The sequence below is a fragment of the Apodemus sylvaticus genome, chromosome 9 (genome assembly GCF_947179515.1).
Source record: "Apodemus sylvaticus chromosome 9, mApoSyl1.1, whole genome shotgun sequence".
In the NCBI taxonomy this organism is placed as follows: domain Eukaryota; kingdom Metazoa; phylum Chordata; class Mammalia; order Rodentia; family Muridae; genus Apodemus; species Apodemus sylvaticus.
The window spans coordinates 66,645,003-66,671,199 of NC_067480.1; the positions used below are offsets into that span (position 1 = coordinate 66,645,003).

General features: G+C 36.9%; 1 protein-coding gene across 1 annotated transcript in view; it reads right to left on the reverse strand.

Annotated features, from left to right (window-relative positions):
- Positions 1-26,197, reverse strand: part of Ankar (ankyrin and armadillo repeat containing) — a 67,818-nt gene that overhangs the window by 23,403 nt on the left and 18,218 nt on the right. The window contains exons 6-13 of the mRNA XM_052191836.1: positions 23,891-24,071; positions 19,513-19,732; positions 19,030-19,068; positions 16,401-16,602; positions 14,843-15,051; positions 11,763-11,867; positions 4,605-4,846; positions 3,376-3,544 (exon numbers count right to left, since the gene is read on the reverse strand). Coding sequence (XP_052047796.1) covers positions 3,376-3,544; positions 4,605-4,846; positions 11,763-11,867; positions 14,843-15,051; positions 16,401-16,602; positions 19,030-19,068; positions 19,513-19,732; positions 23,891-24,071 — 1,367 coding nt within the window. The remainder of the gene's footprint in view (positions 1-3,375; positions 3,545-4,604; positions 4,847-11,762; positions 11,868-14,842; positions 15,052-16,400; positions 16,603-19,029; positions 19,069-19,512; positions 19,733-23,890; positions 24,072-26,197) is intronic.

Below are 26,197 nucleotides of genomic sequence, written 5' to 3' on the forward strand. Positions count from 1 at the left end.
GAAGGAAGAAGTCAAACTATTATTATTTGCAGATGATATGATAGTCTATCTAAATGACCCAAAAAACTCCACTAGAGAACTCCTACAGCTGATAAACAACTTCAGCAAAGTGGCAGGTTATAAAATCAACTCAAGCAAATGAGTAGCCTTCCTATACTCAAAGGATAAGCAGGCTGAGAAAGAAATTAGGGAAATGACACCCTTCACAATAGCCACAAACAGTATAAAGTACCTTGGGGTGACTCTTATTAAACATGTGAAAGATCTGTATGACAAGAACTTCAAGACTCTGAAGAAGGAAATGGAAGACCTCAAAAAAATGGAAAAAACTCCCATGCTCATGGATCTGCAGGATAATATAGTTAAAATGGCCATTTTTGCCAAAAGCAATATACAGATTCAACGCAATACCCATCAAAATCCCAACTTAATTCTTCATAGACTTAGAAAGAGCAATTCTCAAATTCATCTGGAATAGCCATAAACCCAGGATAGCTAAAACTATTCTCAACAACAAAAGAAATTCTGGGGGAATAATTATCCCTGACCTCAAGCAATACTACAGAGCAATAGTGTTAAAAACTGCATGGTATTGGTACAGTGACAGGCAGGTGGATCAATGGAATAGGATTGAAGATCCAGAAATGAACCCACACACCTATGGCCACTTGATCCTCGACAAAGGGGCTGAAAACATCCAATGGAAAAAAGGTAGCCTTTTCAACAAATGGTGCTGGTTCAACTGGAGGTCAGCATGCAGAAGATTGCGAATTGATCCATCCTTGTCTCCTTGTACTAAGCTCAACTCCAAATGGATCAAGGACCTCCACATAAAGCCAGACACTCTGAAGCTAATAGAAAAGAAACTGGGGAAGTCCCTTGAGGACATCAGTACTGGGGGAAAGTTTCTGACTGATCACCAATAGCGTATGCTCTAAGATCAAGAATTGACAAATGGGACCTCATAAAATTACAAATTTTCTGTAAGACAAAGGACACCATCAAAAGGATAAATCGGCAACCAACAAATTGGGAAAAGATCTTCACCAACCCTACATCAGATAGAGGGCTAATATCCAATATATACAAAGAACTCAAGAAGTTAGACCCCAGAAAACCAAATAACCCTATTAAAAATGGGGTACAGAGTTAAACAAAGAACTCTCACCTGAAGAACTTCAGATGGCGGAGAAGCATCTTAAAAAATGCTCAACTTCAATAGTCATTAGGGAAATGCAAATCAAAACAACCCTGAGATTTCACCTTACACCAGTCAGAATGGCAAAGATTAAAAATTCAGGAGACAGCAGGTGTTGGAGAGGGTGTGGAGAAAGAGGAACACTCCTCCACTGCTGGTGGGGTTGCAAATTGGTACAACCACTCTGGAAATCAGTCTGGCGGTTCCTCAGAAAACTGGGCATGTCACTTCCGAAAGATCCTGCTATACCACTCCTGGGTATATACCCAGAGGATTCCCCAGCATGTAATAAGGATATATGCTCCACTATGTTCATAGCAGCCCTATTTATAATAGCCAGAAGCTGGAAAGAACCCAGGTATCCCTCAACAGAAGAATGGACGCAAAAAATGTGGTATATCTACACAATGGAGTACTATTCAGCCATTAGAAACAATGAATTCATGAAATTCTTAGGCAAATGGATGGAGCTGGAGAACATCATACTAAGTGAGGTAACACAGTCTCAAAACATCAACCATGGTATGCACTCACTAATAAGCGGATATTAACCTAGAAAATTGGAATACCCAAAACATAACCCACACATCAAATGAGGTACAAGGAGAACAGAGGAGTGGCTCCTTGTTCTGGAAAGACTCAGTGTAGCAGTATAGGGCAAAACCAGAACAGGGAAGTGGGAGGGGGTGGGAGAACAGGGGGAGGGAAGCGGGCTTATGGGACTTTCGGGGAGTGGGGGCCAGAAAAGGGGAAATCATTTGAATTGTAAATAAAAAATATATTGAATAAGATAAAAAAGAAAAAATACTAAAGTTATATGTAAAATTTAAGCAAATGGAAAAATAATTAAATTTTAAATTTAAATTCTTCATACTTCTTAAAGAGAAGAGTATAGATTACCATGTAGGAAAGCAATGGTTTTATTTAGGTGTTAGACCTAACAGGGAATTCTACTTTTAATATTTTTATTATTTTTAATTCTATGTATGTGTCTGTGCACATGACTGCAGATTTCCACAAAAGCCAGGGGCATCAGACACCCTGGAACTACGTAAGCAGTACCTAAGGTGGATGCTGGAAATTGAACTCAGATCTCCTGGAAGAGCAGGACATGTGCTTAACCACTGAGCCATTTCTTCACTTCCCAGGGAAAGATTTTAATTGTTTATTTGTATTACTCTTTTTGTGAATTAATTTATTTAAGTTATTGCTATAATTACTGCTTTTTATAATATCTAGAACAGGCAGAGAAAAAAGAGCTAGTCTCTTTAAGTTTTAATTAATGACACAAAGAATTATAAATAAAATTTAAATGATTAAACTGTGCAGAAAAACTGTCCCTCCATGCTGCTCCTCAAGCAGCCAGTAGATATAATTAGAGGTATAGAAAACCTTGGGACAAAAACTTAATGGCTGAAAGGAAGCGTTAAGAGTCTTTACTACATGATATAGATTAGAGATGGCCCTTGCTTAAATTTGAAATTCTAAAATAAAAGCAAGCTCTCTGCAAAATTTTCCTTATCTTTTACCTTGACTTCTCTTTTAACCGATATTTCTATTTTGTATATTATTTTGTTCTTGTGTATGATGAACAGTGGCAGAAAGGCACACAACAAATCAAGTAGGAACAATGTTTCTGTCAAAAATGGAAAGCTCATATTATGTATACTCACAGGGATGAGTTTGCTGTTCCAGAACCTAAATGGACCAATTTGCAGCTGCTATAAAAGTGTCCTGATAACTGCCTAGGGTTCCTGGAACTGAGGTACACTTTAGAAGCAGGCACCCGATGACTGTCTTGAACTTTGATATCAGATATATAAGAGCAAATCTTAAGTTATTGGTGTACACTGCAAAATAGCTTCCAATGATCAAAATATATATTTATTCATACAAGAAGAAATCTCCTCCTCAAACATATTATATGCTCCATTTTCATTATTCATGCTAATATTTTTACTTATGCAAGCTTCTTGTTAAACATTTTAATATACTTTTGAGAGTCAGTTATTTCTCCGAACTTTGTAAATTTTAAGTTTTCCAGATATTTTGGGTTATATTATGTGCCTAGGTTCATTCAAAGATAAATCCAAAATATTTGTCCATGGACAAATCCAGATCTGTGTTTGCTTCATCTGATAAACCTGTCAGTTTTAAGCAGACAGGACGAGGCTCACCGGAGTCAGAGCTCAGGAACTGGATGAGGTACTGGATGCCGTTGTAGTCTCGCATCGCTAGTTGGTTGCCCTCATTCCCCACACATAACACCCGGATACAGTTCATGACGTTCACTAGCACATTCTCCTTGTTAAGGCTTAAGAGATTTATCAGAGCTGGAATTCCATTCTAAAAAGAAACAAAGAGAATTACATTTTAATTTGTTTAAGATTGAAACAATTTTGTTTTTAAAGTCTGTAAGCTTTCTGTAAATGCATCCTTATTTAGAAGAATACAATTGATTATAAATAAAAATGTCCAGTGCTGTCATACAGTAAGTTAAGAAAACCGAGTACTTCTTATCCAGAAAACTGGGATATTATTGCAGAACTAAGATAAGCACATACATATGCATTCTCTGATCCAATAAAATGGAAAGGAGTAACACAGCCTAAGTGTACTACATGCACAGAGAAATATGATCATAGTTCTGGCTAATTGCCAGAATCAATTAACTAGACAGTTAAGTAGATAAAACAGAATAACTCAGAGTTATTTTTAATATATTGTCTAAAGGACTGATATGAGACAGCAATTAAAGTTTAAAAAAATGAACAAAGGCAAATTAAAAAAAAAAAGAGTGCAAAGAAATCAAGATAGAAGTGGTCCCCACCATCAGGAACTCAGAGTAGAGAGCATTAATCCTGACAGAAAGTGCATTTTATAATGCAGATGGCTCCATTCATACTGAAGAAACAACGCTAAGAAACTGAAGAAACAAATCAAATAACTCCACTTCATTTGTAAATATCCAAAGAAAGATCTTTGACAGTAGTGGACACAATGGGGTAGGTTTTATTTGAGGAAATATAGCATAGCAACAATTGCTTGGTGTTCACCAAAAGCAACTTTTTCCTAATTCTTTCTGGTACACAATTGTGATATATTTCTCACACAGAACTAATATCTTCATTTAAACAAGAGAGAACCAGTCTATACTCTGAGAAGTACTCCATCTGCTCACCAGGGCTACTCTAAACTCTGTCAGCACTGAGCATTAGGCCCCCTAAGGCCACTGTGCTACAGACCTGCACTCAGCTAACTGCTGCTGGCTGAAATGCTCCCCCTCTCCTCTCCTCATCATCCCTAGTAGATTTGTTACTGTGTAACAGTGTGTATCTCTCTTTCCTATTTCTCTGTGGGAGAGTTGCTGTTAGTTGAAAAATGGGTTCTATAAAACAGTACTCACATATTTGGCAATAACATCCTTGTTCTCACACTTCGCAATATCATACAGAATAACAGCACAGCGAGAATGGAGTTCAGGTTCATCAGAAGCCAGCAGGTTGATCAAAGCAGGGATGCCTCCGGCCTCCACCATAGCATGCACTATAGTTTCGTGAGTTGAGATATTACTCAGCAACCCAACAGTTTTACACTGTAGTTTTATTTTGGGACATTTTAATAGATTGACTAAGGCGGGAATAGTGCCTGTAAAGATAAGATTAAAATAAGCATACATTATTCAAAATAATTTACAAGTGACATATCTTAAAAGTCTTGAAGTAGCATTCATGGTATGGCAATATAAGTGATTACAGACAGTTCTACAAAGTACAGAATAGCAACTTGAAGTGATGTAGAAATAATTATGTCATCACGACCTAAATGCTGGGATCACAGGTGTGCAGCACCATGCCTGAATACCACATGGTAAAGCTCTTGTCTGGGTACTGAATTGTCTTTGTATGGTAGTATTTTTTAATTATTTACACATGTTATCATATGTTATCTTAAAACTAAATGTGAAAAAATTCCGGTCAAGTAAAATGTAACAGTAACCTCATTTATTATAATTAGTCAGTCATTGGGCATAGAAAACATGGTCTATAATTGAATCTTTGTTAGGTTTATATCAGTTTAGTTGATAAGAAACCACACTATATGAGACACACATGTTCTGAAAAAATATGAGTATAATAGACACTCATTTATTTATTGACTTGAAATGGAACCATATGTTGTTGACTTTTAGGGGAACATAGAGCTTTTTCAAACATGTTTTTAATGAGTTAGACAAATTTAAGCATATTCAATCATCAATATTCATGGAACCTTAGATGTTTGGTCACTATATGGGATGAATCCCCAGGTGGGACATTCTCTGGATGTCCTTTCCTTCAGTTTCTGCCCTACATTTTATCTCCATATTTGCTCCTGAGAGTATTTTATTTTGTTCCCCTTCTCAGAAGAACTGAAGTACTCACACCTTGGTCTTCCTTCTTCTTGAGCTTCATGTGGTCTGTGAATTGTATCTTGGGTATTCTGAACTTTGGGGCTAACATCTACTTATCAATCAGTGTATATCCTGTGTATTCTTTTGTGATTGGGCTACCTCTCTCAGGATATTTTCTGGTTCCATCCATTTGCCTAAGAATTTTGTGAATTCATTTTTAATAGCTGAATAGTACTCCATTGTATAAATGGTACCACATTTTCTGTATCCATTCCTCTGTTGAAGAACATCTGGGTTCTTTCCAGTTTCTGGCTATTATAAATAAGGCTGCTATGAACATAGTGGAAAACATGTATTTGTTAAACGTTGGAGCATCTTTTGAGTATATGTTCAGGAGTGTTATAGCTGGGTCCTCAGGTCATACTATGTCCAATTTTCAAAGAAAACTCCAGACTAATTTCCAGAGTGGTTGTACCAGTTTACAATCCCACCAGCAGTGGGGGAGTGTTCCTCTTTCTCCACATCCTTGACAGAATTTGCTGTCACCTGAGTTTTTGATCTTAGCCATTCTGACTGGTGTGAGGTGAAATCTCAGGGTTGTTTTGATTTGCATTTCCCTGATGACTAAGTATGTTGAACATTTCTTTAGGTGATTCTCAGCCCTTTGAGTTCCCTCCATTGAGAAATCTCTCTTTAGATCTGTTTCCCATTTTTGATAGGGTTATTTGGCTCTCTGGAGTCTTAATTTCTTGAGTTCTTTGTATATACTGGATATTAGCCTTCTATTGGATGTAGGATTGATAAAGATCTTTTCCCAGTCTGTTGGTTGCCATTTTGTCCTATTGACAATGTCCTTTGCCTAACAGAAGCATTGCAATTTTATGAAGTCCCACTTGTCAATTCTTTATCTTAGAGCATCAGCTATTGGTGTTCTGTTCATGGAAATTCTCCCCCGTGCCCATGTGTTCAAGGCTCTTCTCCACTTTCTCCTCTATAATTTTCAGTTTTATGTGGAGGTCCTTGATCCACTTGAACTTGAGCTTTGTACAAGGAGATAAGAATGGGTCAATTTGTATTTTTCTATGGGCAGACCAAAAGTTGAACTAGCACCATTTGTAAAATAATAATAATAATAATAATAATAATAATAAAATAAAATAAAAAAAGGCTGTATTTTTTTTCCACTGGATGGTTTTAGCTCACTGGTCTAAAAATAAGTGACCATAGGTGTGTGGGATCATTTCTGGGTCTTTAATTCTATTCCATTGATCTTCCTCCCTCTCTCTGTACCAATGCCATGCAGTTTTTATCACAACTGCTCTGCAGTGTAGCTTGAGGTCAGGGATGGTGATTCCCCAAGAAGTTCTTTTATTGTTGAGAATAGTTTTAGCTATTCTGTTTTTTGGATATTACAATGAATTTGCAAATTGTTCTAGCTAATTCTATGAATTGAGAATTTTGATGGGGATCACATTGAATCTGAAGACTGCTTTCAACAAGATGGCCATTTTTGCTATATTAATCCTGCCAATCCATGAGCATGAGAGATCTTTCCATCTTCTGAGATCTTCTTTGATTTCTTTCTTCAGAAACTTGAAGTTCTTGTCATATAGATATTTCACTTGTTTGGTTAGATTCACACCAAGATACTTAATATTGTTTGTGTCTATTGTGAAGGGTGTCGTTTCCCTAATTTCTTTCTCAGCCTGTTTATCCTTTGAGTATAACATCTGATTTGTTAGAGTTAATTTTATATCTGGCCACTTTGCTGAAGTTTATCAGCTTTATGAGTTCTCTGGTGGAGTTTTTGGGGTCACTTAAGTATACTTTCATAACATCTGCAAATAGTGATAGTTTGAATTCTTTTTTTCCAATTTGTATCCCTTTAACCTCCTTTTGATGTCTAATTGCTCTAGCTAGAACTTCAAGTAATATATTGAATAGATATGGAGACAGTGGGCAGCCTTGTCTAGTCCCAAATTTTAGTGGGATTGCTTTAAGTTCCTCTCCATTTAGTTTGATGCTGGTTACTGGTTTGCTGTATATTGCTCTTACTATGTTTAGGTGTGGGCCTTGGATTCGTGATCTTTCCAAGACTTTTTACATGAAGAGATGCTTCATTTTGTCAAATGTTTTTTCAGCATCTAATGAGATGATCATGTGTTTTTTTTCTTTGAGTTTTATGAGTTTATTATGTCTTGGATTATGTTAATGGATTTCCATATATAGAACCATTCCTGCATCCCTGGGATGAAACTTTCTTGATCATGGTGAATGATCATTTTGATATGTTCATTCTATTCTGTTGGCAAGAATTTTATTAAGTATTTTTGCATCAATGTTCATAAAGGAAATTGGTCTGAAGTTCTCTTTCTTTGTTGGGTCTTTGTGTGGTTTTAATATAACTGTAGCTTCATAGAACAAATTGGGTAGTGTTCCTTCTGCTTCTATTTTGTGGAATAGTTTGAAGAGTATTGGTATTAGGTCTTCTTTGAAGGTCTGATAGAATTCTCCACTAAACCCATCTAGTCCTGGACTTTTTTTTGTTGGGAGACTATTAATGACTGCTTCTATTTCTTTAGGGGTTATGGAACTGTTTAGATAATTTATCTGATACTCTTTTAAATTTGGCACCTAGTATCTGTCTAGAAAACTGTCTATTTTATACAGATTTTCCAATTTTGTTGAATATAGGCTTTTTTAGTAGGATCTAATGATTTTTTTAATTTCCTTCCATTGTTATGTCTCCATTTTCAATTCTTATTTTATTAATTTGTATACTGTCTCTGTGCCCTCTGGTTAGTCTGGCTATCTTATTGATTTTCTCAAAGAACCAGCTCCTGATTTTGCTGATTCTTTGTATAGTTCTTTTTGTTTTTATTTGCTTGATTTCAGTCCTGAGTTTGATTATTTACTGCCATCTATACTCCTCTTGGGTGTATTTGTTTCTTTTAATTCTAGAAATTTCAGGTATGCTGTCAAGCTTCTAGTGTAAGCTCTCTCCAATTTCTTTTTGGAGGCACTTAGGGCTACAAGTTTTCCTTTTAACACTGCTTTCATTGTGTTCCATAAGTTTTGGTATGATGTGTCTTCATTTTCATTAAATTCTAAAAAGTCTTCAATTTCTTTCTTTCTTTCTTTCTTGACCAAGATATCATTGTTCAGCTTCCATGTATATGTGTGTTTTATGTTGTTTTTGTTGAAATTTAAGACCAGTCTTAGTCTGTGGTGATCTGATAGGTTACATGGGATTATTTTATTCTTCTTGTATCTGTTGAGGCCTGTTTTGTGACCAATTATATGGTCATATGAGGTGCTGAGAAGAAGGTATATATATTCTTTTGCTTTAGGATGAAATGTTCTATAAATATGTTAGATCCATTTGGTTCATAATTTCTTTTAGTTTCACTGGGTCTTTGTTTAGTTTCTGTTTCCCTGATGTGTCCAGTTGCCGAGAGTTGGGTGTTGGAGTCACCCACTATTATTATGTAGGATGTGGTGTGTGCTTTGTGCTTTAGTAAAGATGAATATGGGTGCCCTTGCATTTGGAGCACAAATGTTCAGAACTGAGAGTTCATCTTGGTGGGTTTGTCCTTTGACCTGTATGGCGTGTCTTTCCTTATGTTGTTTGATAACTTTAGATTGAAAGTCAACTTTATTCAATATTAGAATGGAACGGCTACTCCAGCTTATTTCTTGGGACCATTTGATTGGAAAATTCTACCACTCTGAGGTAGAACCTGTCTTTGTCACTGAGTTGTATTTCCTGTATGCAGCAAAATGCTGGGTCCTCTTTATGAATCCAATCTGTTAGCCTATGTCTGTTTTTATTGGTGAATTGAGTCCATTGATGTTAAAAGATATTAAGGAAAAGTGCTTGTTATTTCCTGTTATTTTTGTTGCTAGTGGTGAAATTATATTTGTGTGGCTGTTTTTGCGGGTTTGTTGTAAGATTACTTTCTTGCCTTTTCTAGGTTGCAGTTTCTCTCCTCGTGTTGGCATTTTTCATCTAGTTCCTTTTGTAGAGCTGGATTTGTGGAATGATACTATGTAAATTTGGTTCTGTCATGGAATATCTTGTTTTCTTTGTCTATAGTAATTGAGAATTTTGCTGGGTGTAGTAGCTTGTGTTGGCATTTATGTTCTTTTAGCATCTGTATGACATCTGCCCAGGATCTTCTAGCTTTCATAGTCTTGGGTGAGAAGTCTGGTGTAATTCTGATAGGTTGCCTTTATATGTTATATCTTTCTCCCTTACTGCTTTTAATATTCTTTGTTTTGTGAATTTGGTGTTTTATTATATGACAGGATGAATTTCTGTTCTGGTCCAGTATATTTGGAGTTCTGTAGGCTTCTTGTATGTTCATGGGCATCTCTTCTATAATTTTTTCAAAGATATTTACTGGCTTCTTAAGTGGGGAATATTTGATCTATTCTATGTCTATTACCCTTAGGTTTGGTGTTCTTATTCTTTCCTGGATTTCCTGGATGTTTTGTGTTAGGAGCTTTGTGCCTTTTGCATTTTCTTTTACTGTTGTGTCAATGTTTTCTGTGATATCATCTGCACCAGAGATTCTCACTTCTATCTCTTGTATTTAGTTGGTGATGCTTGCATCTATGACTCCTGGTCTCTTTTCTAGGTTTTCTAACTCCAGGGTTGTCTCTCTTTGGGATTTTTTATTGTTTCTATTTCCATTTTTGGATCTTGGATAGATTTTGTTCATTTCCTTTGCCTGTTCGAATGTGTTTTCCCATAGTTCTTTAAGGGATTTTTGTGTTTCCTCTTTAAAGGCTTCTAGCTGATTACCTATGATCTTCTGTATTTCTTTAAGAGAGTTGTTTATGTCCTTCTTAAAGTCTTCAATCGTCATCTTGAGAAGTGGTTTTAGTACTCAATCTTGCTTTTCCAGTGTGATGGTGTATCCAGGACTTGCTATGGTGAAAAAACTGGGTTCTGATGATGCCAAGTAAACTTGGCTTCTGTCGCTTATGTTCTTATGCTTGCCTCCTGCCATCTGGATATCTCTAGTGCTACCTGCCCTTGCTATATCTGACTGAAGCCTGTCTTTCCTGTAATCCTGGTTGTGTTAGTACTCCTCAGAGTCTAGCTGTCTCTGTGATCCTATGATTCTGGGATTCTGGGATCCTGAGATCCTGGGTATGTCAGAGCTCCTGGGAGTCAAGCTGCCTCTGCGACCCTGAGATACTGGGGTGACCAAGCTCCTAGGATCCCGGGATCCTGGGATCCTGGGCATGTTAGAGTGGCTAGGAGTGGAGCTTTCTCTGCTTTTTGTGGGACTGGCTGTGGAGTTCACACCAAAGTCTGCTCAGGGCACCTGCTCAGTCTGGAAGGCTCTTTTCAGATTTTTGTCTGCTTGTTTTTATTTATTTTTGTGAGTACTTGTTTCTTGCTTTGGTTTTGTTTCTTGGGTTTTTGTTTTGCTTGCTTGCTTGCTTGTTTGTTTGTTTAGAGACAAAGCAAACAAAAAGTTGAATAGGTAGAAAGGAAGGGAGGATCCAGGAGGAATTAGGGAGGGCAAAAACATGATCTGATATATTGTATATAATTTTTTTATTATAAAAAAGTGAAGCAAGAGGATTACAAGTTCAAGGTCAGTCTAGGCTATATGTGAGACCCTATCTCAATGATTGTATATGTATGTATGTATGCGTGTATACATATATCCTATGTATATACACGCATACATAGGATATCCTGCCATAGGATCCTGTAATAAGTGTTATTACTTCATCACAACCATTCATGTGAGCACAAATAGAGCTGCTATGCAAAAGTTGATTATCTTGGGCACTTGTGACAGTAGCAAAAGCTGATTCATATATATATATATGATATTATATAATATTATATATAATATATACATATTATATACTTAAAGTTTGTATATATATATATGTGTGTGTGTGTGTGTGTGTGTGTGTATATGTATATATGATTAAGTTGGTGAAAACCCTAGCACTCAGGTTTGTAAAATTTGAAAATATTTAGAGTGTATGCTTTACATCTAACGCCAGAATTAAATTTGTATGCCTTTGTTAATATATATAAATATATATTTATATATAATATATTTAAATGATTTACTAGAGTACAATTTAGCTCTACTTAAAATATGATAAGAAAAAGATAGTTAATATAATTTATATTACCTGCATCCAAAATACATTGCCAATATCGATCATTGGCTAAGCAAATTACTTCTAAGGACATGACAGCCATCATCCTTCGTTTGAAGCTTTCACACTGCAACATTTCTGGTAAGTATTCAACAGAAAAATACCATTATAATTCACATCAGAAACAATGGAATGGCTGACTTTGTTTTTATATAGGTGAAGGGAACACAAGAGTTAAAATCATCCCATCACCAACTGCATAGGCTACATTCACTCCATGTTTGTGGTCCTCTGGAAGATGCTGGATGGATGATCATGGGTGATAGCTTAGACCTGGGGTGGTTCTCAAGGGCCCTTCTTAATGGTTTAGTCACCAGTTGTGTCTATTGGTGTATAGCTTGGTGCTATTCAATGATGATGGGAACTTTTAAGAAGTGGGACTTGGTGGAGGTTTTAGAACATTGGGGAAAGTACCATGAATGGGATCGTGGGATTCCATCTCTTCCTCTTCCTGTCTTTCTATTTTATTATACCTCTCATGAAGCAAATAGGTAATGGGCCTCTGCCATAGGATCCTGTAATAAATGTTATTACTTCAACACAGCTACTCCTGTGGGCCCAAATAGAGCTGCTCTGCAGAAGTTGCTTATCTTGGGAATTTGTGTCAGAAACAAAAGCTAATCTTTGAGGTTTATAATATATATAATTACTGAAAAAAATCCTAAATTATTTATCTTTGGTCTGAATAGGTAACTCTGCCTAGAAATACAGTTCAAATTCACTTGAAAAATAATATATTTTTCATGTACCCATGATTAGTTTTGAATAAAATTTTAGGATATTTTAAGGATGACAAAATAAACTACTTTATCAATATGATTTTAATAGCCATTATTTATATAGTTCCTGATAATGATCTGTATGATTTTTTAAAATCTAGCATGAATTTAATCTGCAAACAAAAGATGAAACATTATAAATGCTTCTAAATACTGTCTATTGTGTCAGAGAACATGGGGCTGTATCTCATCTCTCTCTGACCTCTATGTTCAGAAGTGGCCTGGTCCTAACTGAGACTGTTCTGTTTTAAATTTTAGCTTCTACTTCAAAGGCTAATAATTAACTTGCTTCTAATTATTATTTGGTTGGTGTCATTATCATGTAATTACCAGGACCTTGTAACCATGGCTACTGTAAGTAGTGGCCACTGGGAATTATATACTCCATTAAGTCATCCTTGTCAAGGGTCAGACTTAGAGGTATTTGTGATAGTTGCCTATTATAAGTCAAGTTGATCTTCCTAGTTACTCTTTTAAAAGATTAAGATGAAACAACACATGTGCATAAAAATAAACACTAAGGTATTTCCCAGTATATCCTTGGGCCAGTGTACTCAGAAAATATCTTCCAAGATTGGTATTGATGCCATTTTTAACAAATACTTGGACATCATTTTCTAAAGTGTGTGTTTGTGTGTGTGTACCCACATGTGCATTTGTGTGTATTTTGTATGTTTCTGTGTGTGTGTATTTGGTCTTTGTGTGAATGTGTTTTGTTTTTTCATAAATGTTTATTTGTATTGGGGAGTGGGGTCCAGTGGTCAACATTGAGCACCTTTCACTCTTTATTCTTTACCTTAATTTTTTGGTTTGGTTTGGTTTGGTTTAGGGTTTTGGTTTTGGTTTTGGTTTTGGTTAGTTGGTTGATTGGTTTGGGTTTTTCAAGACAGTTTCTCTGTTTTATCTCTAGCTGTCATGGAATGCAGACCAGGCTAGCCTCACAGTGATCTACCTCCTCTGCCTCCTGAGTGACTATACCTTAATAATTGAGACAGCATCCATTGAACCTGGAGATCATCAGTTGGCTAGACTGGATGTCAGTGAGCTCCAGGAACTGGCTGCCTCCTATTTTTATTGTGCCATGTTCTCCTTATTTTCCCTTGAGTTCTTGTCTGTTGCTTAATCTTCATGCCATTTGGGGGAGGGCTCTTGGGAATGAGTACATTTCAATGTACACATTAAACTAACCTGATATCCTTATCATTATAATAGTTCTAACTAGATTAAACACAAAGTGGGGAAAATTCTCAGTTTTTCAAACTCGAGTACTAGGATTGCAAACAGACCTCTCAGCTGGGCATTGTGGTAACCCATGGTGTTGTCTCATTTCTCACTATTATTTTTCATGGATATAGTCTTTCCCTATTTGAGATTCATCTTGGCTTCCCCTGACTCAGTGGCACTTTCTTCTGCCTAATTAAGGCTGGTTCCACTCTGGAGCACCCCTTTGCTGTCACCCTTTCTCTCTGCTCCCTGGGGCTTTCCCACTTCTGTTCACCAAGAAGAAAGGCAGCCTCAGCAGCTGCTGGCCTTTCTGGCCGGGCTCTGTGGAGAGTCCTGGCACTTCCTGTTCTCCCTGTGAGGTATGTGTTTGAGACATTCTCAGCTTCCCTAATGATGCCTTGAGATTCTCTGAGATGCTAAGTCTAAGAGGTGGCTGCCTGCCTGGCTCCATCACTCCTGTTCTCCTGAACCTCCGTTGCTGCTGCTGATTCATTGTTTAATCTTCATGTAATTATAATGTGACTTGGGGGGGGAATAAATTTTGACATTTACATCAATTTTCTGTACCACTCTTATTTTTCTGGCTAAATTGAATACAACATTTTTCATAGAACATTCATCAAAATGTGAAGGAAAACTTTTCTAAAACTGCCTCTAAAATTAGGAGTAAGTAGAAAAGAACATTTGCTACTGAAGTTTAAATTTCCTCTTTTTCTTTCTCTTTCTTTTGGAATTCAGTTTATTAATGGAGAAAATGGTGCTATGCCTTCTAAAAAAATTGGGAAATGAGAGTAAATATAATTGTATAAGATATAGTTAATTTTGGCCACAGATCTTTAAGTTAGAAATCAAACTACTTTTGCACGCAAAAATATAGTTTCCTTTATCAACTGTACTATTGTTGGATTCAATGCATAAAGTTACTTCATGATATTTAATTTTAAAGATAAACATATTCTATTTTACTTATTCCATTTTAGAATATGAAAGATCACATTATAGAATAATCAATACATTTCCTTAAAATGAAATCTCATGGTCTATACTCACCCACCAGAGTTTTCCAAACTGGAAGCTCAGGAATATTCAGCTCTATTATGTACTTGAGTACCTCTGTATGGAAAGTGAGCACTGACAAATGGATAATGTTGTTTCCCTTTGTGTCTGTTTTTCTCCAGTTCGCACCAAGAGAAAACAGGTACTGAATAGTGTCTAGGGCTCCCGAAGTGGCAGCAAGTAGCAGTGGAGTGCACTGATTCCTAAAATCAAGCACACATGTACCAGTGTTGAGTACACGTACAACACCACATTTCCTATTATTGTATTGCTGAAAGAGCTCAAATTTATACTACCCCTTGGTCTTCCTTTAGATTTTCATTCTCTGAGTCCCACAGATTTGCCTTCCTGCCCACCTATCCTTAGTACTCATCTCTGTTTTCTTTCTCAATTACTGTACCTTATAATGTGTTTGGAAGTTGATACTATACAAAATTAAAATACACTATCCTATCTAATCTTTTCAGCAGTTCTATAAATTAGTGGAGACATATAATCAGGTAATACCAATCTACCTTACAAATATCAAATAGATTTGATAGTTGTCAAACACATTTTTAAATATTTTATATTCAATTGCAAATTCCAGTTTCCCCATTGTAGCAGAAACTAACAATTTGAAAACTGGTTGATTGTTGTTCTATATAATGAAGATTATTGGGTTATGTGCATGGTTATCCAACCCAGTGTTCCATCTCCCATCTTCCCTCATAGGTAGGTATGTGACAATGCAAACAAGTGCTGCTAACAGGACAGTAATGGAAGTTGCAAGGGCACCTCTGTGAAGAGAAAGGAGTGTGCTGATGCTTTCCACCTGTCTTTTCACGCTGCTCTATAATGCAGGCAAGACAATGGACATGGCAGTAGTTGCCATTTTTTACTATGGTAGGGAAGCCATATGTTAAGGAGCAATAAGAAAAGTCCAATGTCACTCGAACTTCCAAGCCTGTATGCAAATAATAGACACACAATTTGAAGACTTACGACTAAAGTATCCAGGAATAGGTTCAGGAAATCAAAATAATCACCTGGTCTTTGGATTCCTAGACCATCTTTAGGGAAAATTTATACCTCTCCTCTAAAAATGGCTCCTCAGCAAAATCATGAAGCAGAGGACTGTAGGAGATGTTTCCTGTTTCCAACTTTTCTTTGTGTTCATATCTCTGCTAGACACAAGTAGCTACTTCTGTTGAGATACATTCTATCTATCATGATCTGGAACTACCTGGAGATCATAGAGGAAACAAGAACAACTTTCTCTTCCTTGGTTGCATGGTTAGCCTAATAAACCTATCTGTGAAGCCATACTATTAATATAAAAGTGAGATAAATTCCCAGAATCTACTCTTTATCCTCTAAGAGACACACATAGGTGGATGGAAGCTGTGGTCTTTATAAATTCCAAGGTTAAACAGTAAGAGAAGAAGATGAGAAGCAGAGAGGATATCAGTGTTTTGCTACCTTTCAAGTCCCCCAAACCAATTATGCCCTTAATATTGATGGTAGTCAGGAAAGCAGAAGTTCATATTCTTTTAAAAGCTCAATAACTTACTCCGCTGTTGCTTCAGCCTCTAGCAAACTAGGATCCTTCCTACAGAGTGCAATGATGATGCAGATGTTATCATAGAAGGCAGCAAAGTGGATTGGCATCCAGCCTCTTTTCTCAGTAAGTGTGTAATCGGCTTTGAAACAAAGAAGACAGATTGTTGCTTCCAGTGAACAAGCTTGTGCAGCCAGATGTAGAGGTGTTGGACCTGAGATGAAAAACAATTGTTCAGTAGTCAAATAGCTAGCACTCCTAAAATAAATAAGAAATAACATGCCTTTATGAATTCAACCATACATCTTAGTGCTTTAAAATATTTTAAAAAACTCAAAGTAAGCACTAAATCAATTATTTGGGCAATCTTATATTTCTTTGCTTAACTTGAATTGTCTGGAATGGAATAATCATACTTTTTATGAAAGTAAAAATAACATGGGAAAATATATGTATTTGCACATAATACATACATTTTTATTTTGAAATATAATTTTATTTAGTTGCTCAGGTTAGCTCTTTAACATTCAGCCTTCTGGCTAAAGGGTCGCAAGTAGGGTATAACAGGCCCATGTCACTAGGCTTAAGTGACTAGTAATCTTTATATCACATCTTTGTCTATAACATATGACCTAAACCTATGCATTTAAAATCATTACTTAGCTGGCCCCATTTCCATATTCTGGGTAGTGGATCCTGAGAGCCCTATAGCTGTTGATGGCCCCTATTTGTTTCATATGACTACCAAGATGAAACCACAGACTTTATTATCAACAACTCTGGTGTGCTAGGCCATATGGGGTACCCCACAGTTTCCTCTGCTTATTGCTGGCCAAGTGCAGCACACATGTGTGTACACTTGGCCACCCTCAGTCTCTTGGCGGTACTGTGCATGTTGTGTGGACATTCCAGTTCAGTGTGACACCAGTCTGTGTGTCACTTGTGGTTTGAAAAGTGGCGTGAGCAGCCTGAGGACCTGACTACTCTCTGGGACCTCTGGCAAGCCAAAGCGTGTCCCTGGCAGAGTATGGGGTCTCATCATCATGTGTACTCTGGGGGAAGGATAGGCCTTACCACTTTGTGTTGTGTTTCCCTGAATATGTTGGACAGAGCTTACAAAGAGGCAGCAGACAGTTTGTATTCTTTAGTATGTAACAGACAGTCCCACTAGCAGAAGGTATAGGAAGAGCAGGAGAGCTGTCACTTGTATTTACTCTGATGGAATCTTTGATAATAGACGGTTTAAAAACTTTTGCAACCAAACCAGATTAAGAGTTCTAATAAGCTGGCCAGGATTGGTGGCCATACATTGCATTATGAGGAAGTTTGAGACTGAAGGACAATAAAGAAATGAATCAAAAATTTAAATATTCTTGCTTCGTTTTCCGGTTTCTAGTAAGGTGTATATGATCGGAAGTCATAATTGATGGTCAGCTCTAATTACAAATATAAAGCTCAACAGAGAATTAACAGGTCTTTCAGAATTCATCACAGAAGTGACACCAGAAGGCAAACTGATTGATATGCTCCAAGTTGTAAGGTGGCTCCGAAGTAGAGTATCATGACTATCAGCAGTGCCATCAAGCAGAGCTTCCAGTGTGATCTGCAGAAGGAAGGCTGACTGCCATGGATGAATTGCTAGAGCCTTGCTGTAGGCAATCGTGAGTGCAGAAACGTCTGAGAGACCTATCATATGAGCTTCTGCCCAGTTCCTGCTAGTGAGGAGCCCTGAAAGAAGGTTGAAGGAGGAGAAAAATATGATCATGTTCCCTCTGTGGAATACTCTCAGGGGTACTAAGTTCCTTCACTGCAGTAGTACCTAGTCTCTCTCTGCCCTTATCAATACGGGCCTTTTAAAGTACTTGTAGTTTGTGTGGTTTGGCTTTTTGTTTTATGAAAGAATTCTTCTTTAATTATTTTATATAGACTCTGAAGGAATATGGTAAATCTCTTACATGTATATATATGAAATAGAAATTTGAGGACAAGGATGCTTTTGTTTTGTGTTTTTATATTCAATGCTTATCTCAAAACTGTGGTCTCTACCAAAAGTAATCATTCCTCAGAGCCCATACATCATTATTTCCCCTAGATGGCAAAATGTCTAGATTATGTTAACTTGTATGTGGGTACAGGATGCAAGAGATTGAATTTAGGTCTTGCCTATCCTGGGCAAGCACCATATGGCTGAACTGCATTCCAACTCTTTACCGCTTATGTGCAAGCCTCCAAAACCACTTTGGAAACTGAATTTATAAAACAAGTCTAAATGATAGCAAATTCCTAGTTAAAAATTATAAAAAAGGAGTATCAATAAACATGGGCAGAAAAATTATACTTCAAGATGAAAATGAAAGCTCATTATTTTACATTTTATGCAACAAAACATTTGCAGATTAAATACTATAAAACTTTTTATTCCTTATTTTTTCGGTAAGGTAATTGTTCCTTTTAAAGACAGAATTTCATGCAGCCCAGGCTAGTCTCGAATTCACTATATAACTAAGAATGACCTTAACCCCTGTTTCCTGCCTCTGTCTCCCATGTGCTGGAATTACAGGCTTGTAATACCACACCCAGCAAAAGTTTTAGCCTATACAATGATCTTTTAATATATACACATACTTCACTTATGCCTTACCGTTTCTTTCTTTTTTCATATCCACTTTGGATGACTCTGCTTAAAGAGAAAAATCCACATAAAAACATGATTACCAATATACAGGAGTTTCCAAAGCTAGTCAGAACAAAAGGACAGTCTATTGATACAGAAAGCAGGATTACACCAGACAGTGTGGAGTACAATTTCTAGAAGACACATGAAGGCTGAAAACTCTCCCTTTCAAACACTGATCAAAACTCGCAGCTGGGAGATTGTGCTGATTTAGCAGTGATATGGCTAGCAGAGTTATTTATTTACTCGTACTGTGAATGCACCTTTTCATCAGCAGATGGAAATCTGAGGACAAGGATGAACAGAAGATTTTTGATTACCAAGAATTCTTTTCACATTAAAGAGTGCTTAAAGGACAATTGGCTACTCCATGCGTTTAGACCAATGGATTCTGCTTTATATTAATTACGCTTATTTGGTACTAAACAAAGTTTGAAAACAGAATGAAACCTTGGCTGAACATGATGAACCGTCTCTGGTTGACGTTGAAGTTGGCATTACACAGCTGACAGATGATCGAGACCCGATTGTGTAGGGCAGCGTGGTGGAAAATGGCATAGCCTGCCTCATCAGAAACATTGATTGTGGAGCTTGAGGTTTTACGGCTAAATGTGTGGAAAACAGCATTCAAGCCTCTTTCGACAGCAGACTTCAGACCAAACGGGATACTCTAAAATTGTTTAAAGATCAGCATTAGTTTTTTAAAACAGTTTTTTTTTTTAAAATAAAAATACATCTAAAGTTTTCTTTAAAGGGAAAAAAAGGAACACACAGAATGTGTCAACAGAGTCACAAGAGTGCCATTCAATGGTTGCCAGGTTACCACAAGAGACAGGTGACGAGCTTCTCTCAGGGCAATGCTAAAGGTCATAGAACTGCAAGGAGATACTGAGAGCATGGAAATATAATTGGAGAGACTGTTTTCCTTTCTTTTAGAGTAAACTAACCTCATCCTTGCAGACAATTTCAGCAAAGTGGACAGATATTTCCTGAAATAGTTTAAAAGCAAATGCAGGCTTAAGGACAACTCAGGACTTGAGCTATATAGCTGGAGAGACTCTTCGTTTTCTAGTACTCAGATAAAGAGCTAAAAATATCATGTTGTTTTTTGAGAAACTCTGATAAATATTTTAGGCTAGTTATCAAAGTTTTAAAACTATGGCTTTTTAAACAAATAAATGGAAAGTAAGTACCAGTGTAACCTTTGAAGATGGAGAGCCTATTGATCAGTTCCAGCAGCTAAGGCAAAGTCTGTCAAACAGAGAGCTGACTCAGGATGACTCTGTCTCATGTCTGCATGCCACGGTGAAGCCAGGTGCTTCCACTTACTTACTGTGTGGCTCCTATTAACTCTATGCACCTCACATTTCCCATTTGTATAATAGAAGTGATCTAATACAAGTTGTTCTGCAAAGGAGCTTTCTTATATATAGTATTTGCTTTAAACATTGGACATCAGTAAATATTTGCCATTCAGATTAACCTCAATCCAATTTATTGACAATTTGTTTTGTACTTTGCAAAAACTGTATAATCAAGAACCATAGAGTTATGATCAGTGGAGCAGCTGGGATAGAAATCTTCCTGCAGCCATTTGCATGAGGGAGCTGGGAAGCTCCACAGCCTTCTGTGCTTAGCCTACCAGGAAAGAATGATCTCCCAACAACACACTTTCACTTCTGAGCACTGACATGAGATCTCCACCTTCTCTCTGGAGGGGCACAGCTAGGAGCTCACAGGGCATAAGATCAGTGGAGCAGCTGGGACAGCAGTCTTCCTGCTGCCATTTGCACCAGGGAGCCAGGAGACTCTACAGCCTTCTGTGCATAAACCCTGCCAGAAGAGAGTTGGTCTCCCAGGAGTACAGACACAGGCTTACAGGCCCACAGGAGGGACAAGCTCCAGCCAGAGACAGCAAGACCAACTAGCACCAGAGATAACCAGATGGTGAAGGGCAAGCACAAGAACCCTACCGACAGAAACCAAGCTACTTGGCAACATCAGAACCCAGTTCTCCCACCACAGCAAGTCCTGGATACCCTAACACACTGGAAAATCAAGAGTTGGATTTAAAATTGTATCTCATGATGCTGATAGAGGGCTTCAAGAAAGACTTAAATAACTCCGTTAAAGAACTACAGGAGAATATGGGTCAACAGGTAAAAGCCCTTAAAGAGGAAACACAAAAATCCCTTAAAGAAATACAGGAGATCATGGGTCAACAGGCAGAAGCCTTTAAAGAGGAAACACAAAAATCAAAGAATTACAGGAAAGCACAAACAATCAAGTGAAGGAACTGAACAAAACTATCCAGGATCTAAACGTGGAAGTAGAAACAATAAAGAAATCACAAAGTGAGACATCTCTGGAGATAGAAAACCTTGGAAAGAATTCAGGAGTCATAGATGCAAGCATCAGAAACAGAATACAAGAGATAGAAGAAAGAACCTCAGGTGCTGAAGATACCATAGAAAACATTGGCTCAACAGTCAAAGAAAATGCAAAAATGCATAAAGTTTGTAACCCAAAACATCCAGGAAATTCAGGACACAATGAGAAGACCAAATCTAAGGATTATAGGTATAGAAGAGAGCTAAGATTTCCAACTTAAAGGGTCAGTAAATATCTTCAACAAAATTATAGAAGAAAACTTCCCTAACATAAAGAAAGAGATGCCCATGAACATACAAGAAGCCTACAGAAGTCCAAACAGATTGGACCAGACCAGAATGTCCTCCTGGCACATAATAATCAAAACACCAAATACACTAAATAAAGAAAGAATATTAAAAGCAGTAAAAGAAAAAGGTTAAGTAACATATAAAGGCAGATCTATCAGAATTACACCAGACTTCTCACCACAGACTATGAAAGATCCTGGGAAGATCTCATACAGACCCTAAGAGAACACAAATGCCAGCTCAGATTACAATACCCAGCAAAACTCTCAATCGCCATAGATGGAGAAATCAAGATATTCCATGATAAAACCAAATATACACAATATCTTCCCACAAATCCAGCTCTACAAAGGATAATAGATGGAAAATGACAACACAAAGAGGGAAACTACACCCAGAAAAAGCAAGAAAGTAATCTTCCAACAAACCCAAAAGATATCCACACAAACATAAAAATAACATCAAAAATAACAGGAAGCAACCATCACTATTCCTTAATATCACAAAGATGGACTCAACTTCCCAATAAAAAGCCATAGGCTAACAGAAACGGTTTTTGTGTAAATCTTCAATTTTATCAGAAAATGTTTGTAATTCCTCTTTCAATTAATTTAGTAATATTTTTATGTCTGCCATTTTATCTGCATTATTTTCATGATAATCTTCAATTTTAACATGTTTTTCTATATATTTATTCTATTTTATCAGAAATAGAATATTTCATGTTTTCCATGTAAATCTCTGATTTTATCACAAATGTTTTTAATTCCACCTTCAATTAATTTAGAAATGTTTTTAATGTCTATTTTATCTGTATAATTTTCCATGAAATAGTCAATTTTGACATGTTTTCTATATATTTCTTGAATTTTATCAGAAATATTTTCAATGTAAATCTTAAAGATTATCAGAAAATGTTTATAATTCCATTCTCAATAAACTTAGAATTATTTTTATTCCTATGATTTTATCTGTATAATTGCCATGATATTCTTCAATTTTAACATGTTTTTCTATATATTTCTTCAATTTTATCAAAAATATTTTCTATGTAAATCTTCAAGCTTATCAGAAAATGTTTATAATTCCACTTTCAATCAACTTAGGAATACTTTTGTGCCTACCATTATTATATCTATATAAAATTTTCCATGATAATCTTCAATTTTAATGCTTCTCTACATCTTTCTACAATTTTTATCAGAAGTATTTTCCATGTAAATCTTCAATTCTATCTAATTTAGCAATGCTTTTATGTCTACCACTTCACTTTTTAATTTTCCATAAAAATTTTCAATTTTAATGCGTTTTTCCATATATTTCTACTATTTTATCAGGAATACTTTCCATGCAAATCTTCAATTTTATCATACTTTTTTTACTTCTTTTTTCAATAAAATAACATGCTTTTCAAAAAAGAACAACAACAACAAAAAAAAACACAAAAAAGAACTATAGATATTTTCAGCTAGTAAAAGATGGAATTTTTATTTCATATTGAAAAATTTATTTAAACATTAGTTCATCCCTAATGACAGATGTAATGTCAGAACAGCAATAGGAGGTCTTTTATTCTCAGAAGACAACAAAGCACACTAATTGTCTGTCATGCTGCCAGCTAATAGACTTCAGGTCCTAGAGATTCTCTCCTGGAGATATGTGTGTAAAAGGGAGTGCTGGTGGTCAGAGGTGTTGCTCTCCACTCATTTCCATGCCTTTTGCCTGGACATCAGAGACCTTGACTGCAGAAAAGTGCTATGAATTCTCTCTCTCTCTCTCTCTCTCTCTCTCTCTCTCTCTCTCTCTCTCTCCCCACTCTATCCCTTCTTCCCTCCCTCCCTCTCTCCCTTCCCCTCCCCCCCTCATCTCCTGCCTTGTCTTGTGGGCCCTGATTTCCTGTGGTCAGAGCCCTGCATCAAACTGTCTGATGCTAGAGCCTGAACTCCCTCAGAGCCCCTGCCATGTTATTGTCTGTCTGTCTGTTTATAGCCACCAATGACTCTTCTAGTAACTTCCATAGCCCTAACAACCCATCTCAATATCCTTCATTAACCTCACATCCTAGACCTTTCACCTCATGTAGAATGTGGGACATTAACTTATAGTAATACGTAACTTCTTACATTTTTTGATGGTTAATAAAATACCTTGCACTTCATGGCTTTTTTTAAACCAAATTTTTTCTTAAATTGCTCGTGTAGTTGAGCTTCAGTCAGTGGAAGCCTTTTCAATCTCAGATTATTCACAATTTCATTTATGGCTCCCCACCATTGAGTCTTATACAGTTGCTGGTAGAAAATTTCAAGCTCAAAATAGATCACATAGTAGCTATAAAAATAAAGGAAAAGGGTGCATTTTATAGATGTGAATTAATTGGTTGCTTATTTATATACTGTCAAAACTTGTTTATTCCATAATAATTACATACAGAACTATAATTTGAACTATACTTGATCATAAAAATAGTAGCATTATTATCAGCTGTTATTGAAACTATCTGAATAATTATTCTCTTATTGACCATTTGGGTTGGTTCTGTATTCTGATGACAGGGATTAGGGGCGCTGTCTTCAAGTCACTAGAAGCCTAGGTTCTAGGGAGAAGATCTGTAGGTTTATCTTCCACCTCTGTTTTCCTTTCTCTTACTGTTTTAATCTAATGGTGTCCATAAATTGCTTTTCTGAGGGATAGTCATCCTTAAGCCTAGGGTGGAATTATGTTTTAAGTAATGGCTCCTCTGCATCAGTAAGCTAGAGAAACACCCATCCTATCCTGAGACATGGGCTGGAAGATTTGATGTTAACTAACACAGGCCCTCTCATTCTGGAGTAGAGCAACAACACACCATACACTTAGTCTGTTCCCTGCAGTGACTTCTTATCACAGGAATACTTGTGCTTCCCCCAGAGGCAGCACTGTTGACTGTTCTGGCAGGAATGAAGACAGTCTAAAGAGAAGCACTTTGTGAGACCTGTGGGGTATCTACTACCCTAGAGAGGATTTGGCTGTCTGCTTGTACCCTGAGAGCATCTCTCACGGGATGATTGTGTGCTATCCAGGGTCAACTGTAAAGTAAGGCAGCACTGGCCACATACAGATGCTTTGTGAGCAGCACATAAATTCCAGATGCCCTGTACTTCAACGTTAGTGGCTAGATATTTCAGCCAGGTAATCTTCATTCAAGTACTGTGCAGTGATATAACCTAAATGTGTGGTTATCATCAGGAACTTTAGGAAGGCTCACTTGGATTCATTAAGTAGACTTCTGATCAACTTCCCTATATCTTTAACAGTATCATGAAACTGGCATGTTATTCTCCAAACTGGGTATATTAGGACAATTAATCTATTTGCTTCAGTAACTTTCATCCTTGTAAGTCAGAGTTGTTCTACTCTTGTGGACTTGTAGTCCCATGCCTTTATTCTGTCATGATGAGAAAATTCACACTGAACCAAAAATGAGTCTAGGATCTAAATGTTTCTAAGTACGACTCAGTATAGTAACCATTTCATTAAAATCAAAGAAAGCAAGAGACTTTGAAATTCCCTATTTTCAGTTGTTCACATTATTCTCTGGTCCAGCACCAAGAGCCCTACATTATAGGGAAAACCAAGCAGAATGTTTTTGAAAAGTTGTTTGAAATTATTGGATTTTTAAGGTATCACTTCTTTGAAAACAATTACTGGGAAAGGAACTCTTATTTCATTGGATTGGTGACAAATCTAACTTATGTCATTTGCCAGGCATGGTGAGGAGCCGATCTAAGAGAGAGCAGCACATACTCAGCCAGAAACAAGAGTTATCAAAGGTGGCATTTGCAGAGTTTATTGGACAGCCATCAGAAGAAAGCAGGGAATCTGGGTAGGAAAGGAAGAAGCTAAAGGTTTTTCATTGCAGTTGGGAATACTGGCCAATTGGCATAGGGAACTCTAATAAAACATTATGCAGAGGTTGTATTTTATACAGGATGAAGGTCCCCTAGTACTTGAGATGTGAGTCTGAAAAATACTGATTGTGTGTCTGTGGTTTGTACTTTTATTTCATGCTGTCTGTGTCTAGAAACATGCTTGTTTTGTATTCATTTTATTAAGTGTGTATGTATGCATGTGTGTGCAGAGGTTGAGTGGTTCCTTCATGACTCTTCACCTCACATTTTCAAGTAGACTTTCTCATTGAATCTGAGGTTCACTTAGCAAATGTAGCTAAGTGGTAAGTCCTTGGAATCCTCCTATCTCCACCTCCTCGTGATGGAATGACAGGCACAGAGTGCTGTGCCTAGAATCTTTTTGTGATGCTACAGACCAGACATCAGATCCTGATGTATGTCCAGCAAGCACTTTAACCAGTGTCATTTCCCAGCACCTATTAGTTTTTAAAGCTTGAGAACTCCTATCTACCATACAATTCACCAACACTCATTCCCCATTGCTGCTCATTAGTCAGAAACTAGAGA